At 39.3% G+C, this 18491-nt stretch overlaps 1 protein-coding gene across 14 annotated transcripts in view; it reads left to right on the top strand.

Annotated features, from left to right (window-relative positions):
- Positions 1-959: 959 nt before the first annotated feature.
- Positions 960-18491, top strand: part of CPNE1 (copine 1) — a 37658-nt gene continuing 20126 nt past the window's right edge. The window contains exons 1-3 of one of the 14 annotated variants that reach the window (XM_065921895.1): positions 960-1129; positions 6406-6490; positions 9106-10922. In XM_065921895.1, the coding sequence (XP_065777967.1) occupies positions 9128-10922 (1795 nt within the window). In that variant the 5' untranslated portion in view covers positions 960-1129; positions 6406-6490; positions 9106-9127. Of the gene's footprint in view, positions 1130-2022; positions 2046-2224; positions 3312-6405; positions 6491-9105; positions 14234-18491 lie in introns of those variants that run through there. The other 13 variants (XM_065921893.1, XM_065921891.1, XM_065921892.1 and 10 more) reach the window with 13 other exon arrangements.

The raw sequence follows: 18491 nt of genomic DNA, 5'->3' as shown, positions 1-18491 counted from the left end.
CTAATGTCCTTTTCCTACTCCAGGATTCAATCCTGGGTACCACGTTGTATTTAGTAGATTTTGTTCTTAACGCATTGCATTTTACCTGCAAAAAGTATATATAATGAAGTGTCAGTTCAGTTGCTCAGTCGTCTCCGACTCTTTGGGACCCCATGAACCGCAGCACGCCAGGCCTCCCAGTCCATCACCAACTCCCGGAGTCCACACGAACCCATGTCGTCGGCGATGCCATTCAACCATCTCGTCCTCTGTCGTCCTTCTCCTCCTGCCCTCAGTCTTTCCCAGCATCATACATTTGTTTAAAAGCGTGACCTGTTTTTTTTTTTTTTTTTTACACACAGCTAGCACCAGGCTAGTTTGCAACACAAATCTTCACCAAACTTGTTGGGAGTTGTGGGGATTTAGTCCCTGATTTTGTTAGTCAATTGCCTCATTTTCTGCCTTGGAAGATTAGTTCAATTACGGTAACATTAATCAAGAAATAGGATATATACGAGTGAGTGGAGTCTGCGAGGCTTAGGACCAAAGTTGCATAATTTTATATACGAGTGAGTGGAGTCTGCGAGGCTTAGGACCAAAGTTGCATAATTTTTTCTATAACAAAAACAATACCAAAGTGCAATCGCAGAGGGGTTAACGAGGACTGGTAAGGCTCCCCGGCCTGAAATTTAAAATTTCACCATTTTGTGGTCCTTCTAATCTCAAAACAATTCTGCAAGGTAGGCAGTATTTTCCTCCTTTCGCAGAAGCTCGAAAAGAAGTAACTACTTGAACCCAAGCGCTAAATACTTGAGCAGATCCCATCAAGCAGCGTCGCTCCCATAAAGGCGGAGCTAGTGCGCAAACGTCGCAAACTTCTCACAAAAAACATAGGCAACTTCCGGGAGCTTTCCGAGATGCTCAGCGCGCTTGCGCCGTCCCGCCCTGTGACGTCACTCGCGCCGCCCCGCCCTTTCTGGAACGCTGAGCTGCTGAGCGGGCCGGCGGCCATCTTGTGAAGCGGAGAAGAAGGAGGTGGCTGCTCTGGGCTCCGGGAAGCCGTTCGGGCTGGGGCTGCCGGCCGCGGGGCGGAGGCACTCGCGCGGGGGGTAACTCGGGTCTGGGTTCGGGTGCCGCGCAGCTCTCGCCGGTAAGATTCCTGCAGCTCCGGAACGGGCGGGGCTATGCGGGGCTCGAGCCGCCCCTTGGTGGTCCGGGGCGGGGCCTTTGGAGGCCTCGGAGCCCGCCGCAGCGAGCGCCCTACACAAAAGGGTCGGGGCTTGGCTGCGGGGGTCTTGGGGCGCCACTTGCGCCTCTCGGTCCTGAGAGGATGCAAGAAGGACCCTAGAGAGGATGAGTCTGCCTACCGAAGAGGGCATGATGCCATAGCGAGGATGCCCCTGTTGTTTGAGAGAGGAGGAAGCCAGAGCTGGGTGCCCCAGCGGCCCGCAAACGAACGGGGACTGCAGTGAAAACACGCTACATTCCCAATTAACAAGATTCTCTATGCCCTCACGTGGGGCAGAGATTATAACTGTGTCCCAAAGTGAGGAGATAATCGTAGTGAGGACACTCCCTCCACTGGAAGTGGAATGGAGGCCCCTGGAAAAAAGGGACTGGACATACCTGTGGGGAGGGAGCCTTAGTTGGTTCTCTCCCTTGAGTGTAGGAAGGAAGTCAGAATTGGCCGGCCGCCATGGAGGCCTGAAGGTAGAGGGGGTTGCTATGAAAAGCTTCTGAGGGCCAGCGTTGAGGCGGGGCTTGCTCTCTGGGGTGTAGTTAATTTGAGAAGGCCGCACGGGTGGCGTGGGGGTGAGTCCGCCTTGCGAGCCTTGTGAGAATTGTTAAGATGTTAGGCCCTTGGTTCCCGCGTAGGGAAGGGTCTGCTAAGAGCATCACTTACGTGTCCCTTGGGAGTGCCTCCAGCATTTATGGTGGAGGAGGTTCAATGGGATGCGGAGACTGGGTGATTTTGATGGAGAGTGAACTGAGTGTTTTGATTGAAGGCTGGAGATGGTAGTTTGCGGCCACGTGAAATGAGTGGGAGCGACTTTGATAATCCACAGGTTAGTGACAGGAAGATCACTAGTGCAGGGGGCTTAGTTGCTAGATGGTAAGTGCATGGACTGTATGTTTGCCGTATAGTGGAAAATTTGAGCTCCGGTGAGGGTTACTCAGCTCTGAACGTACCGACAGCTGTGTACTGGAAATAGCAGACAACATAAGCGAGGTTTCTGGATCCTAAAACCCTTCTTGCCCCGGATTCCCAGAGGTGACATAATGTAAATTGGGATAGTTGGTAGGAACCAAAATATACAAGATTAAGGTGATGGCAGTCGATATAACCTACTAAAATGATTGCAACTGAAAGTTTTGTTTAAGGAGAGACTTCGGACGAGTATTTGTTTTAGAGTGTCTTGTATGGTTTTAAATGGTGTCAATTTTGTAAAATGCAGTGCTGACATGAATTTCTTTGAATTTTATTATCTAATTTACATTGTTAATGCATTTCAGAGCATTTGCAATTGAAAAAAAAATCTTGGCCGTCTGGACATATAGGCCGTTCTCGTTGCGTTTTGTTTTTTGATTATAGACATACACCAGACTGGGTCGTGCTTGGTAGTTTTGATAGCGTGGAGGATTTCTGGATTTAGTGGAAGGAAATTGTGTTGAGGCGTTTTCTAAGAATATTAAAAAGCTGGGAGGAACTGTTACAGGAGGTTAAAAAATGTTTATGGTAATTAATCTCTGAAGAAAATGATATGTTTGGCTTGTTTTGTAAAAGTTGAGGATGTGCTCGGTATTACTGGAAAATTTTAATGAAGCAGGGAATGCATTTTTATACCACATTTATATACATTTATATGCTCTATTATTGGTTATTTTGTTTATGGATTGTGATGCATAATTTCAGTTTTTTTATGTTCGTATCTGTTAGGTGAAAAATGTGAAGCTTTAGAAACCATCGTGGTAGTTCCTTGGAATATACTGTTATACGCTAATTCCAGAAAACCTGAGGCTTTTTTCACTTTCTTCGGCATACCAAATGACTTGATTTTTGCATGATGAGTTTGGGGGTTGCTGGTACAATTTTTAGACGTGAAACTTGATTTTGTGGGTCAGTGTGTTCCAGATGTTGAAATTTCAGCGAGTATTCATGCTGTTTTTATTCCATTTTGTAGATAGTCACTCCATCCTTCTATTGAATATTTTCTTCTCTAGATGAAATAGGAAGAACTTCTGTCAGTAACGGTTGCGCAAAAGAGGTTTTTAGATATCCCTGCCTAAAACGCAGTGACTATCTTCCATTTCTCTGATCTTCTGCCTGGCCAGTAAGTGCTTGATAAATGTTTGTGGGAAAAGTGAATGTTGTTGTGTTTTAGGTCAACTAAGAAAAATCACTTAATCTATAGTTTTACCAGATTTTACTACCACCACACGTACACATTTTGGTTTGCATAGAGTTTAGTTCATTAAATTTAAAGCCTTAAAACCAGTAGTGAGGGTGAATGTGGTTGGCTAGGTTAGAAGAAATATTTTCTTTGAAGTCTAAAGCCAGTAAGACAATGAACTTTGTTGGCATTTGGGGGGATATAAAAAATAATGTAGTCTTTTTGGCAAGAGCATAAATATCATATTTAGAAATGTCTTTTTGATTCACTGCCTTTGATTACTGACTGGAGATAAATGAGAAAGTGGAGAAATGCACTATCAAAGGTTTATATCTCCCTCAATGTCAGAAGATTTGTTTTAAGAACAGAACCTGAAATGTGATCCATTTGGGGATGGAGACAAAATTAAGTCGATGAAGCTATATTCTTTTTCATAATGTATACCATGATGTGGTTATGTTGCATGTAGCATGGTGCCCGTTATGATTGGTTCTCTGTTACTCATCTTTGTGGTGAACATTCAAAGGATGCTGATGTTTGTTTTCTTTTGAATCTGAAGGTCTTAGATTGTACCTGTACCCTGGTTCTTGTGATCAAAACTGATTAAACAAAACAAAAAAACTGATTAAACAAAGTTAAAATTCACTTTCGGATGTTTATTACCAAATGAATAGTGAAAATGATCAAGTTCCGATTTGTGCCTTGGCTTCCTGGTAAAGAAGATTGTTGTCAGACATTTTATCCTGAAATTCCAAGTTTTTGGAATGGCTAGTAAATAAGAGAATCTGTCTTCTCATAATAATATGCTAAAATTTTGTAGCAAATATTTGTGCATGTATCTGGTATTTGTAAAGTGGAAACAAAGCCACTATGTGCGTTAATTCTCAAGATAAAGTGCAAAAGTATACTAAAGCAAGCTGCTTGTTTTAGATCTCAAGTATATCAGTGGATTTAATGGCAAATCAAGCCCATTTTCTCTTTCCCTTAGCTCTATGAGAAGGTAAAACATGCATTTTAGATGTTTTGTTGCTTAGAATTGTTTCAGTCTTTCTAAAATTCCTTAAAGCTTAAGGTGATTGGAATGAAATTTTCATTTTGGTATCCTACTTTTAGTTGCTTGCTGACATTTAGAATGCAGGAATGAGTGGGTTCCTAATGCTTCTATTAAACAGTAATGCTTCTATTAAATCATTGCATCCCTTTCCAAGTGAGATGTTGAAAACAAAAGTACTTTAGTTCTCAATTTCTATTTGAAGGAAGGGATGTAATACGAAGAGTTGTGAAGTTCTGGCTTCTAGCCTGAGCTTCCTGTGTACTTTTCTTTGGTATGGGATGAGGTGCAGCTTCTGTTTTGCTGAAATAGAGAAGATTAACAATTTATGTCTTGATTGATTTTGTGGCATGTAAATTCAGCATGTTACACTTCAACTAGAGATTTGTCAAGTTCAGCTGGTTCTTTTAACTTTTCTCCTTGTTCAGTAATTTCTGGCAACCCTTAGACATTTTTGGGAGTAGATAACATGTTCCCTTTGGGCTTAACTGGCTAATACCAATCTTGTTCCTCTGTGGGTGGACATATCTTACTTACCTTCTTGGGTCTGAGAGGGAGGAGGCTGAGGAACTTGTTTCCCTTGCCTTCAGGGCACATGTCCTGACCCCCATACCAGACCTTTTTGAATTGGAATCTCCAGTAGGAATCATCTCAAGTGCTTAACTAGAAAGTTACCTTAGGCAAACTTGTACATTTTGGGGAAAAAACCTGCAATAATTCATGCTCTTCTTTGTTTGAACATAAACTTTATGTAAAGCAAGCTTTTTTCTGTTTTACATTGCCTTTTGTGACCTGTTAAAGTACTAGATGTGGCTTTTTAAGTAAAGAGTTTTAGAATTCTAGACAAATTAGTATTGATTGTACAACTATTAAAAGATTTAACACAATGCTCTGGACTTTTGAAAGTGTTGTTTATGACATATAGCATAACTTTTTGTGGCAAAACAATCTCAGTGTTCTTTAGCAATTTGAGTGGATGTTGATGTTTATTTTAGCTTGTTTCTTCAGAAAAGTTTGGAGTAACACTGAAACTTTTGAATATGTCTTTCTAGTGATGCATATTAAGTTCAATGGTGGTATCTTGATCTTGACAGATAGCTAAAAATAGGCATCATCATTCTAAGTAGGCTTCTGTGGGTAATCTGAATACCTAATAGTGACAGTTTTCTTACTCTTGAATATAGTTGTCTAATCATTTGGTCATATAAATTGCTTGTGAATTGTTCATAACTTCACCAGTTTGGGAGAAATTCCAGTGAAAGATGAGTGATCTGTTTTTACTTTGGAAGTACTCTTAATATGCTGGACTTTTTATTTTTAACAAGTTTCTTGGAACAAGTTTGGCGTGTTAGAAGAAAAAAAAACTTTCCTTTAATATTTTGAACTCTGGTGGTTTTTTAACTAGGAATTACTCCTACAGCCAGAACTTTTACTTCATTTATGTTTCTTTTGTTGTTGGACTGCTATTTTGGTGCAAAGGAAAATATATTGAAAGAGTAATTGCCGTAATTTTCATGAATACCCTTGAGTTGATGGCTTAATTTGTTCAGTAACTGTTACTGTGTGAATTTGTGCTTTTTCGTAAAAGTTTGGTGGGAATCTGAGGAGATAGATTGCAGTTGGACTTGTGTTATGGAATTTTCTGGACTGGTTTAATCATCAAGTGATTAAAGCAATTACCAGATGTGAGGTTGAGCTTTATGACTGTTTTAGTTTTCACTTGATTCATTCTTCTTGGGCTAATTTTGACACATTCTTGATGTGTGTAAATATATAATATTTTGAGAGAAAGCATTTGAAAGCAATACCAAATAATAAATAATAAACACGTGGGATTTTGGTACCTATATTTTTTTCTAATACTTCATAATGATGTACTCCAGTGGTTTCATACTCGCCTTCGTAATATACAGTTCAGTGTGGCCTGTGCGTATTTTTGTGTTTCCTGCATTGATTTTTGCCTCCATTTATTCTCTATTGCAGTCTAAAAGTTGGTTTTAATTGGTTGCCCACAGGATTGACTTGACCTCTACTTCTTGTTAAGAAAATACATCTCTTGTTTTATCAGGTAAGAGCATTTGAATAGATGGTTTGTTTTTGTACAAAATAAAATGAGATAGCTTATTAAACAACATGAAAATACGTATAATAACTAAATGTGTTTTTTTTTTTTTTTTTTTTAACAAGCTTATTTGAGGGATGGGATTGGGGTGGACGGGTGTCTTGAACAGTTGTTGATTCCTTTGGGAGTCAGTTTTCTATGGATGCATTTCTTCTGCTGAATTCCTCATTATTAGGCAGTAAGTAGCTGTTTTCTTTCCTCGGTATCATTTTAGACCACCTACAAATAGAGATGCTTGTTTTGGGGATGGTTTTTTAATATGCCTTTGTGGAATAGGTAGAGAAAATGGTAGAAGTATATATGTCATATGTTTTAGAGTACAAATTGATTTTAGATGGAACCTTATTGATTGGAATTTGGTCCTCTTGTTAAATAACTAGGATAGGCTCAAGCAAGATAGATTGAAATGACTCATCTGTCAGGTACTTTGTAGCAGAATAGCAGATTTTATTTCATGTTTTTTCAGAACCTAAAACCTTCTCCCCTTTGGATGGCTGTATGAATAAATCTTATGCACTACTTTGATTTACTCAGCCCTTTTGTAGATGGTAACCTGGGCAGACCTTCAATATCATGTTTTCATGTGTACCTTGTATAGACTTTGCCAAAATCCCATCCCTCACAGCAGCAGATGGTTTGAAGACTTAACTGTGTATGTCACGTTAGCCCTGTGTTTAATTCTTGGGACATATTAAAATCCTCATCTTATTGTCCTAATGCAAACTAACATTCTCTTTGTCTCTCTCTCTCAAGTTTTGGGGATCTAGATTACCCAAGATGTTTCCCCCAATTAGTGATTAAGTGATTTTTGAAGTTGAATGGATTATTGTCTTAGCTTTGCTGTATAGTCAATCTTTTAGAGTTAGTAAGGAATGAGAATTTGATTTAATGAATCAGAACCTTCTTTGATGAACTTCTTGTAGACTGCTAAATAGTAAATAAGGGCAAAAGAGTCTATCAGTGTGATGTGTTTAGTATTAATTTTTCTTACTGATCCTTTCGACCAAAAATGAAAAGCTTCCCCCTGCCTCTTTTCAGATTTCTAGTGTTTTATATGGTCTTATTTTCTGTTTGCCAGTCCATCTTTCCGGGTTAAATTTGAAGGTGGCTTTTATTTTTGTGTAGGTGTGTGACAGAAAAGTGTCTGAAAGCCAAACAATGTATTTCTCTTGTGTACAGCAGTCGTAATATTGAGATATAATTGCAGATTTTGTTGCCTCAAATTAGTATTCATGTAACATTTGACATTGGAAAGCTGCTTTCATGGAGTTAATATCCTTAGAGCTTGCAGCAGGAAACTTTGCTCTTCTTTGTTCTTATTTGAGAAGTGATGAAGCCAAAGCTCACATAATTTATAATTTCCCTAAGATCACAGAGCCAGTTTAATAGGTTTATGTTTCAAAGTCGATTTTTAAAATGGCTTGGAAAACATCCTGTGTTGTTGACCACATAAATTTCAAATTAATATATTTTTTCAGCCCCAAGAATTTGTTTTGGATCACTTTACTAATGGCTGCTTTTGCATTTATTCTTAGAAACTATACAAACTGAAATACTGAAATTTTATTTAAGTTTAGGAGAAACTTTTCTTTTTGATTATATCAAAATGGACATTATCTATGGAGATCAGTGAGCACCTAGAAATAGCATAGGAGTTATGTTGGGTCCCAATCACTGAATAAAGTTCATTCACTAGTTCAGAAATAAAAAATAGCTCTTTATCATTATCAGCCCTCTCTGTGGGATAAACAAGACTTTATTAAATGGAGGTTTTGAGAATAAGTCCTTGGACCTGAGTTGTAATTGGAACAGCCATGTTGAATGGCGCTGTAACCAGGTTGTACTTTTTGGAATGATGACTTCAGGTATCTAACATTTCGGCTATTTCATTCAGTATTTCTTTTGGATACTTAGTATGTATTAACCTTATATGTAATGCATAATCCCATATATCATTTTTTTAATAAAAAATATTTCTTTAATAAATTGTTTCATTCTTGGGTGAAATATGGACTCACTTATTTGAGACTTGAATCTCCTTTAGTGTTATTATTTGAAATTCATTGTTATGAGATCAAGCCATATAAAATAATTTTACAATAGTTCTACAAAGTTATTAAGTTTATAAGGAAGATTCTGAGCCAGTTTTAAATATTACCTCTGACACATTCTTTGTATCTTTTCCTCTGTAGATAAACTTTGTTTCCTGATTTGATGTACACCTTTCTTTTAAATCTTATTCAATGATGATATAATTGGTGATGGTGGTTTTTCCCCTGAAACTTTTGAGTCTTAAACTTCTAATTGTTTCCCTGAAACTTTTGAGTTCTGAACCTTTAATTGTTTTCAGAATTAATGTCTTTTGGACGTTGAATTTGGGTTTTACATCATAAATGGCATATAGTACCCAGTTTTTAGAATATCCACATTTTTAAAAATGACATTGTGATAGTTTGAGGGAATACTTGAGGGCCTAATACGGTAGATGGTCATTCTTATAGCTGAAAACTTGGTGTGATAAACAGGAGTCTGACCTGGCCGTTGCCTTTTCTCATCTGCAGGTGTGTGTGGTTTCAGCGCAGCATGGCTGTGGTCATCCGTTTGCAAGGTCTCCCAATTGTGGCGGGGACCATGGACATTCGCCACTTCTTCTCTGGATTGACCATTCCTGATGGGGGCGTGCATATTGTAGGGGGTGAACTGGGTGAGGCTTTCATCGTTTTTGCCACTGATGAAGATGCAAGGCTTGGTATGATGCGCACAGGTGGTACAATTAAAGGGTCAAAAGTAACACTGTTGTTGAGTAGTAAAACGGAAATGCAGAATATGATTGAACTGAGTCGTAGGCGTTTTGAAACTGCCAACCTAGATATACCACCGGCAAATGCTAGTAGATCAGGACCGCCACCTAGCTCAGGAATGAGTGGCAGGGTGAACTTGCCTACAACAGTACCCAACTTTAATAATCCTTCACCCAGTGTAGTTACTGCCACCACTTCTGTTCATGAAAGCAGCAAAAACATACAGACATTTTCCACAGCCAGCATAGGAACAGCTCCTCCAAATATGGGGGCTTCCTTTGGGAGCCCAACGTTTAGCTCAACTGTTCCGAGCACAGCCTCTCCAATGAACACAGTCCCACCTCCACCAATTCCTCCAATCCCAGCGATGCCATCTTTGCCGCCAATGCCGTCTATTCCCCCAATACCAGTTCCTCCTCCGGTACCTACAATGCCTCCTGTGCCTCCTGTGCCCCCAATCCCCCCAGTCCCTTCTGTGCCACCCATGACCCCACTGCCACCCATGTCAGGCATGCCACCTTTGAACCCGCCACCTGTGGCACCTCTACCTGCTGGAATGAATGGCTCTGGAGCACCTGTGAATCTGAACAGTAACCTGAACCCTGTGTTTCTGGGTCCATTGAATCCTGTTAATCCTGTCCAGATGAACTCGCAGAGCAGTGTGAAACCACTTCCCATCAACCCTGATGATCTGTATGTCAGTTTGCATGGAATGCCCTTTTCTGCAATGGAAAATGATGTCCGAGATTTTTTCCATGGGCTCCGTGTTGATGCGGTGCATTTGTTGAAAGATCATGTAGGTCGAAATAATGGGAATGGATTGGTTAAGTTTCTCTCCCCTCAAGATACATTTGAAGCTTTGAAACGAAACAGGATGCTGATGATTCAACGCTATGTGGAAGTTAGTCCTGCCACAGAGAGACAGTGGGTAGCTGCTGGAGGCCATATCACTTTTAAGCAAAGTATAGGACCTTCTGGACAAACCCATCCCCCTCCTCAGCCACTTCCCAGGTCAAAATCGCCCAGTGGGCAGAAAAGGTCAAGGTCAAGATCACCACATGAGGCTGGTTTTTGTGTTTACTTGAAAGGGCTGCCATTTGAAGCAGAAAACAAACATGTCATTGATTTTTTTAAAAAGTTGGATATTGTGGAAGATAGTATTTATATTGCTTATGGACCCAATGGGAAAGCAACGGGTGAAGGCTTCGTAGAGTTCAGGAATGAGGCTGACTATAAGGCTGCTCTGTGTCGTCATAAACAATACATGGGTAATCGCTTTATTCAAGTTCATCCAATTACCAAGAAAGGTATGCTAGAAAAGATAGATATGATTCGGAAAAGACTGCAAAACTTCAGCTATGACCAGAGGGAAATGATGTTAAATCCGGAGGGGGATGTCACCTCTGCCAAAGTCTGTGCCCATATAACAAATATTCCCTTCAGCATTACCAAGATGGATGTTCTTCAGTTCCTAGAAGGAATCCCAGTGGATGAAAATGCTGTACATGTTCTTGTTGATAACAATGGGCAAGGTCTAGGACAGGCATTGGTTCAGTTTAAAAATGAAGATGATGCACGTAAGTCTGAACGCTTACACCGTAAAAAACTTAATGGGAGAGAAGCTTTTGTTCATGTAGTTACTTTAGAAGATATGAGAGAGATTGAGAAAAATCCTCCTGCCCAAGGGAAAAAGGGGTTAAAGATGTCTGTACCAGGTAATCCTGCAGTGCCAGGAATTCCCAATGTGGGAATGCCCAATGCGGGATTGCCCAGTTCAGGAATGCCCAGTGCGGGACTGCCTAATGCGGGAATGCCCAATGCAGGAATGCCCGCTGCGGGAATGCCTGCTGCGGGAATGCCCAATGCAGGAATTCCCAGTGCAGGAATGCCCTCTGCAGGAATGCCTGGTGTGGGAATGCCCGGTGCGGGAATGCCTAGTGCAGGAGGTGAAGAGCATGCCTTCTTGGCTGTAGGATCTAAGGAGGCCAACAGTGGGCCTCCATTTAACTTTCCTGGTAATTTTGGTGGGTCAAATGCCTTTGGACCACCACTCCCTCCTCCAGGATTAGGAGGGGCCTTTGGTGATGGTAGGCCTGGAATGCCTTCAGTTGGAAATAGTGGTTTGCCTGGTCTAGGACTGGATGTTCCAGGTTTTGGAGGTGGACCAAATAATTTAAGTGGACCAGGATTTGGAGGGGGCCCTCAGAATTTTGGAAATGGCCCTGGTAGTTTAGGTGGCCCCCCTGGCTTTGGAAGCGGGCCCCCTGGCCTTGGAAATGCCCCTGGGCATTTGAGTGGGCCTCCAGCCTTTGGTCCTGGCCCTGGCCCTGGCCCAATCCACATTGGTGGTCCTCCTGGCTTTGGATCTAGTTCTGGAAAACCAGGACCAACTATAATTAAAGTACAGAACATGCCCTTCACTGTGTCTATTGATGAGATTTTAGATTTCTTTTACGGTTATCAAGTGATCCCAGGCTCAGTGTGTTTAAAATACAATGAAAAAGGTATGCCCACCGGTGAAGCTATGGTGGCTTTCGAATCTCGGGATGAAGCCACAGCTGCTGTCATTGACTTAAATGACAGACCTATTGGCTCTAGGAAAGTAAAACTTGTATTAGGGTAGCTGTTCACATCAATTCTTCATAGGGTAGATATAGTCTTCATAGTGCTGTGATTAATGCATTCAGATTGTTTTCCTAGTGTTTCCAGGTTAGAACCTGTGGATTGTTTCAATTGCATATAGATTGGTTTCCATAACATAGAGTGTTGGTTGACTGTTTACAGACGACTCACTACCGAGATAAACATTGCTGTATGTTATAGTAAAGCTGTCTCGAGAGAACACAAAAATGATTTTGGCTTACCATTAGAGAAACCATTTGTAAAACTCAAATGACCACATAAAGCTTATCAAGGAGTCTAGATTGGTTTTTGTTTTATACCTTATGGATGAAGAAGATAGAAATGTCAATAGAGCTCATTAAGGGTGCTCTTGCCAGCTGCTGAAAAATAGAAGCTGGCTACTCTTGGAATTTGGTTCAAAGCTGGACAGATTTGCTTTGTTATAGGGTCAAAGCATTGTCTAAAGTTCTCGTTTTCTTTTAAAATTGAATAAAATCTCTGTATACAGATTCACTGTATGTACCTTTATTGCTTCTTGAGGGTTCTTGCTGTATAGACAGTCCTGCTTCTGAAGTTGCTGCTTTGTTTGCCTAATTGACTCATTTGTAAATGAGCAGAATTGCTTTGTTGTTGTTTTTCTATTATAAAACTCCACACTTGATTTGTGCTATAACCTTGAACTTTTAATTTCTATTGTCACACTTAAAACTGTGTGGAATAAGACATTTGCCACAAAAGTAAAACACAGAGTCCTCTACCTACCAGAGCCTTTTTGGTTTGACCGCCGAGTTGTAGTTTAGTCACTTTAAAAACCGTACCTGTTGTTTGGACGGCATAAAAACCCAGAAATCACTTTTGGTAATCATTGTTTTTAAGATGCCTAAGTTGAAATCCTGCCCAAGATGGACTCTAATGTTCTGGCAATTTCCTTCTGTCCCAAATTTATATGAAATGACTTGTAAAACTAAACAAAAAAGGGTCCATTCATAAGAAAGCATCATTATATATAGGTTTTTAAAATTGAAGTTGAAATTGTTAGTTTTGTTAACTCTTAATAGCATGATAAGAAAAGATCCATAAACTAGCCCATAGTTTGACACATACTTAATCCTGTTACTTGGAGGCTTTTTGGTCTAGTTGTTTGATCAGGAGCCTGTTCACAAAAATTCTAAGGAGTACAGGTGCCGCTGCTAGGCGGAAGAAAATTGAGGCTCCTTGCCCTTTCATACTTGGGCATTCAGGACACCAAGGCAGGAGGACCACATGGGTTCTGGTTGGTGAGTGTCCTTGTCATGAAAACATTTGCCTTACAGCGTCCGACTCACTGCCGCAAAAGGCTCTACTTATGGTTACTTTTCTTAAAATGTTCTAAAGACGTGTCACATATAAACGGAATGGGAGATTGGTGAGATATCATGAAAAACAAATTTGTCTTTTACATGGGCCTCTGTCTTGGTTTTAAAACATCCCCAACATTTCCTACAAATCAATGTACTTATAAAAGGGTCAGCCTTTTAAAAGAAGTATTTTCTATTTAAGAAAAATAGTGCCTTTTTGGTGTTGCAATTCAGCAGAACGCTTAAATACAGCGTCTCTTGTAATTTAGAGTCAAGAGTGGCAACAGTTTCATTTGTGTGGTAAGATTTGGAAAGCCTTTTCATCACTACAATCTTAGAGGATTGATAGTACAGGATTTTTTGTTTAGGGAAAGGATTATTTAGACTTTCAAAGACGAAATGGCTGTGTTGTGGGTCTTTTGGTAATTTACGAATACAAATTTGCTTTGACAGATCACTAGATAATTGCCTCAACTAAAAAAGCAATATGTTTGTATATGCTGTTCAATTTAAGTTTTCTGTTAAGTAATCATTTCTCATTCCAAAGACAGAGTGCAAAAAACTTCAGCGCTGCTTGGGAATCTTATTTCAACTGCAGATTATTTTCCCAATTGGAAAGCTATTTTCATTTTAGAAAAATGGGTTGTTTGAAGATGAAAGTCTTTTTATTTTTCACAATTTATTTTGGTTATGTGTTCATAAATTCTTATTAAATATTTCATATACTTTATCACAACTACTTTGTTATTCCTACATTTTAGATAAATGCTAAAAAGGAAAACTTGATTTAATTGTTCACCAAATTAAATAAATTGAGAAAATAGTGGTTTGTGTAGAAATTGGAGAGAATTGTGTTTCATATTTGGTCAAATCACAACAGTGCTTCTCTTGTTGTGAAATGTAATTAAATACTTTGCCCTCTGGAACTTGACTTTTGTGTATCTGAGACTTATTAACATAGTGCTAACTGCTAAGCATACTGTTCATCTAGTTCTGATTGGAGTTTGAGTTTTTAAAAAATTCTTGAAAATATGTTCTGTGAAACTATTCATACCTCTCTTCTTGCAATTTTCTCCTAAGAATAAGGTTTGGGATGAAAATTTACATTATTTTCTCATTTGCTTTGTATGGTATGAGGGATTTGTAAAGCTTTGCTCAAAGTTTTGTGCATTTGTTAACACTATCATGATATTTTCAATCTCCTGTGTAAATTTTATTGCCTGTTTTTGGTGACTCTGACATTAATAGAAGAGAAACTTCTCCATTAGGTTTAGTGGGTCCCCCCTCCATTTTATTGCTTTGGTTTTTTTTTTAGTTTAAAGAGTCAGTGAAATCTATAAAATGTATTTTATAAATAAGCAAACTTGTAAACTTTTCCTGAACTTCAGTGAAACATTTAGTTCATAAGCAACATTTGGAGGTGTGTTCTGTGCACTGTAGTTTGGATGTAGAACTATTAGTGGCTTTTTTTTTTTTTTTAAACACAACACTATTAAGTGATAAGTTTCTAGCTTTGTGCTTCAAGTTGTCAAAGCATTGATAGTGGAAATTCCATTAGGAAACTTTATTTGGAATTTCAGAGAGTAATATTCAGTGTAATTAGGTCAGTCTTAACCCACTGGATGAAAATATAGGGCTGTGTATGGAAGTAAACAGACATACATTTTGGATGGAAATACCTTGGATGAAAATAAGGATGCACGAAAGCCTTAATCAAGCTGAATCCCTTTTATTGGATTCTGTCATTGTGTACAGGTGTGGGTCAAGTGTTTAAAAATAAATCCACTAATCAGTTGAAGAACACTTTAAAAATGAGTAAAGAAGATGTAAAATTGCTGCTAGTTAAATTTTCTGGAAAGAATGTCTGGCAGTGATTACTTGAAAAAATTATTTCACACTCTTGCAAACATTTAAATTGTTATACTGGCAGTTCTGTAGTAGTCCAAACTTTAGAAAGCAGACACAATAGAATGACGTATTGCCAATATGGCCGCAACATTGCCAGCAAAATACTGCCTTGGCTTCATTCAGCAGATTTTTGTTTTTATAGATGAAGTCTTGAATATTGTTCAATAAACTTGTCACGAAATAAAACAGGCTGATGCTTTTAATGCTTTTAACTGCACAGACGTACTCTATTGAGCTATACCGTTAGATATTTTTGGGTCTTTTAAAAACTCTTGAAAATATTTTGTGCCTTTGGAAACGTGGCTTTGGTGATCTTGGAGGTAACGATTGTTGCTTATCCTTGTCTGCTAATGCTGAAGTATGGAAAGAAGAGGACACCTGGAACTGCAGGGAGGAATCTTGATTCTAGGTCAAATCTGTGGTGTCCACTTTTTTATTATGTGTGTTTTGCTAGCAAGCCACTTTGTTAATGTGGACTGAGAAAGAACTGGAAACCAGATGCTCCTTTTCATGAAAGGAGTCTTAAAGGGGGCTGTGATTTTAAATTTTTTTTTAATGGTTAGGAAATGGGAAAAGAAATATTCAGAATATATTGTCACTTGCACATACTTTTAAAACTTTGTTTTCCTTCTTCGTTTTTGCGTGAGTATGTTAGGTATTTTAGGTGGGGAAGTGGGGCGAGAAATCAAAAATATTGCTGCTTTCTGATACTGATGCTCTGATTTTGTCCTTTCCATGTTTGTTTAACTTCTACTGAAAAAAAAATTAGCAAATAAAAAGTTTCCATAAACTCCATAGAGTCTCTTTAAAAAAAAACAAAAAACTGAATTGGAGTTGGCAGAGAAATTAGCGGGCTGTTCCTTTTAACCAAAACTCTTGAAAAATGTTTATAACTTTTTTTCTTTATCATGAAAATTTTAGCCTGAATTTGAGTTTGAATTCCTGGCTTGTTTGAGAAAGTTTTAGACTAGACGTAATAAATTCCAGGTAGTTGCTGATCTGTTTTTAAAATTGTGACTGTTTGACTAAGCGTTTGAAAAATTACAGAATGAAATCAGCTGTTTGAAATATCCAGAATGGCCTTTATCATCTTAAAAGGGTGGACTGTGTGCTAATATGTCTCCTTTTCTTGATCAGGAGAGATCACTCAATTTCTATAATTCATGGTTGTCTGCTTTCCATTGTTTACAGCAAGTAATTGTCTTGTCAATTATGTGCATTGCCACCATTCTCCTTATCCCCAAAAGTGGAGTTTTTAGTGGGATATGGTAGACTTCAAACTTAATGGCTATTCTTTTTAATTAAAAAAAATTGCTTGATATTCCGCTTCCTCTTTAGCATGGAATCTGGTAGATGACATTAACTTACTTTAAAATGTTCTTGGAAGAGTGTACTCTGGTGGTGGCACAATCCTCTGATGCTGTGGTGACTTTGGGGAAACTCTTTTGTTCAACCAATAAGCGGGCTCATCTCTTGTTGGGGCCTGCTTGTGTAAATCTTAATTCTTCACTGTGCTGTTCTTGGATTTGTTCTTGGTGCCTTAGCTATTTTGTGCCAGAGGATCTCGCAAGCATATGGCTCCTTTTCTGGATCACCATAACTAGCAACTAGCAACCAAGGCACTGCTTTTCTACCTACTGTTCTCCTACTGAAGGGGCAAAAAGCCTCCTGGGGCAAACATTCCAGCCCCAGCGACCGAAGGGCAGCACTCTTAAAACTCTGGAGAAAGGAAAGTAGTGCTCATTAACCATATTCCATGAATTTTGTTGAGAGCCCCAGGAACCTCTCCTTAGCAGAAATATTAACCATTAGGTCATAGAGACTAAGCAAACACTAGTGTAGAGAAGTGGGTAAATAGCACAGCAGAACATTGGAATTGGCCCTCTAGCTGCTTCAGACATCTGGACTCTGATTTTAGTGACTTAATAGTTTCTTATCAGTTTTCCTAGTCAACCTATGGCTTCCCATTTCATGTCAAGTGAAGGAGGTGGCTCCTGTTTGGGGAAAATAGAGCCGTGACCAGGCAGAGAACATAATTCAATATGGACAGAGTCAAAGATGTTAAATTATCATAACACATCCCAGTATTCCAGTATCAGACTGCTCCTTGGTGTTCGATTCCCTGTCTATTTTGATGCTATCAATTTTCCTCTCATCTGCTTATACAGTAAGCTTGCCTAGTAACCAGCACTATTAAATTTTACTTAGACTGAAGCCCCCTCACCACTCTCTCTGTAGCCCTAACTTAATTAAGTTGGAGTGAGTGTGAGTTCACCTACAGCTCTTGATTAGTGAAGTAAGATTTGTCATTTGTGCTACACATAAAATGTAACCCCCACATTGTACAAGAAGTCACTTGTTAGCCCTTGCAGAGTGGGAAAGTCTTAAGGGTAAGGAAGTTCAGCTGCTTAGGGGGTCTTAAACCATACTAACAGGTGGTATTGCTAACTTCCTCTTTTGTCTTTTGTTCCGCACTTCCTTACATGTTGGGTTGTGATACCAAAAATGTCATATCCTTTATACATAATTCCTTTCTGTGGTGTGGGCCGAGGAGGATCCCTCGGCTATAAATCTGGCTTAGGTGGTAGAAGGCCTTGCATTAGTTGCATTACTCTTTCTGAAGTAAATTAATGCTAATCACCTTTGCTTCTGTGACCACTGAATTGGCAGGTTGGAACTGGAAACATCTGTTACTGACAATTTCACATGGATATACACAGCCTAGCCATATAACTCATGCTAAGTAAGTGCTTTAAGCAGTGTTGTGCACCTAGCACTTACACATTGTGTTGGAAAAGGAAGTATAAAGGATACCTGTTCTTCAGTGTCTTAAAAAAAGACTTAAATGTCTTAAAAAGTCTTAAGACTTAAAAGTCTCAAATGATACAAGTGCTCAGTTGTACTTGTAAATATACAAGGTATATATACTCATGACCCACTGGAACTATTAGTAGATAAAGGGATTCCTAACCGGTTGCTAAATGGTGGGACAGAAACAAGTGTAACGGAAGCCTTACGTGTGATCTCTTAACTAGGGTTCTTGGGGACACGATATTTGTTAGTTTAGTAAAATGAAAAGATTGTGTGAGGCAGCACAGTGGCAGTATCTAAAATTCTGCTTGTCCTGAGAGCTTTTAAGTTGTCCCGTTAACAGCATAGCTTGAGGTTCCAGCAGCCCAAGTGGTATGACTGAGCTGAATGGTCTGCAGGGCAGGCAGACAAGGCAAGGGTTGGTTCTAGGGATGTGTTGACCTAGCAGAGGGCCAGAACCTTTTCCCT

Source organism: Muntiacus reevesi, chromosome 2 (genome assembly GCF_963930625.1).
Source record: "Muntiacus reevesi chromosome 2, mMunRee1.1, whole genome shotgun sequence".
Taxonomy (NCBI): Eukaryota; Metazoa; Chordata; class Mammalia; order Artiodactyla; family Cervidae; genus Muntiacus; species Muntiacus reevesi.
Note: the sequence above shows the minus strand (reverse complement) of the source record. Positions and strands in the feature narration are given on the sequence as shown.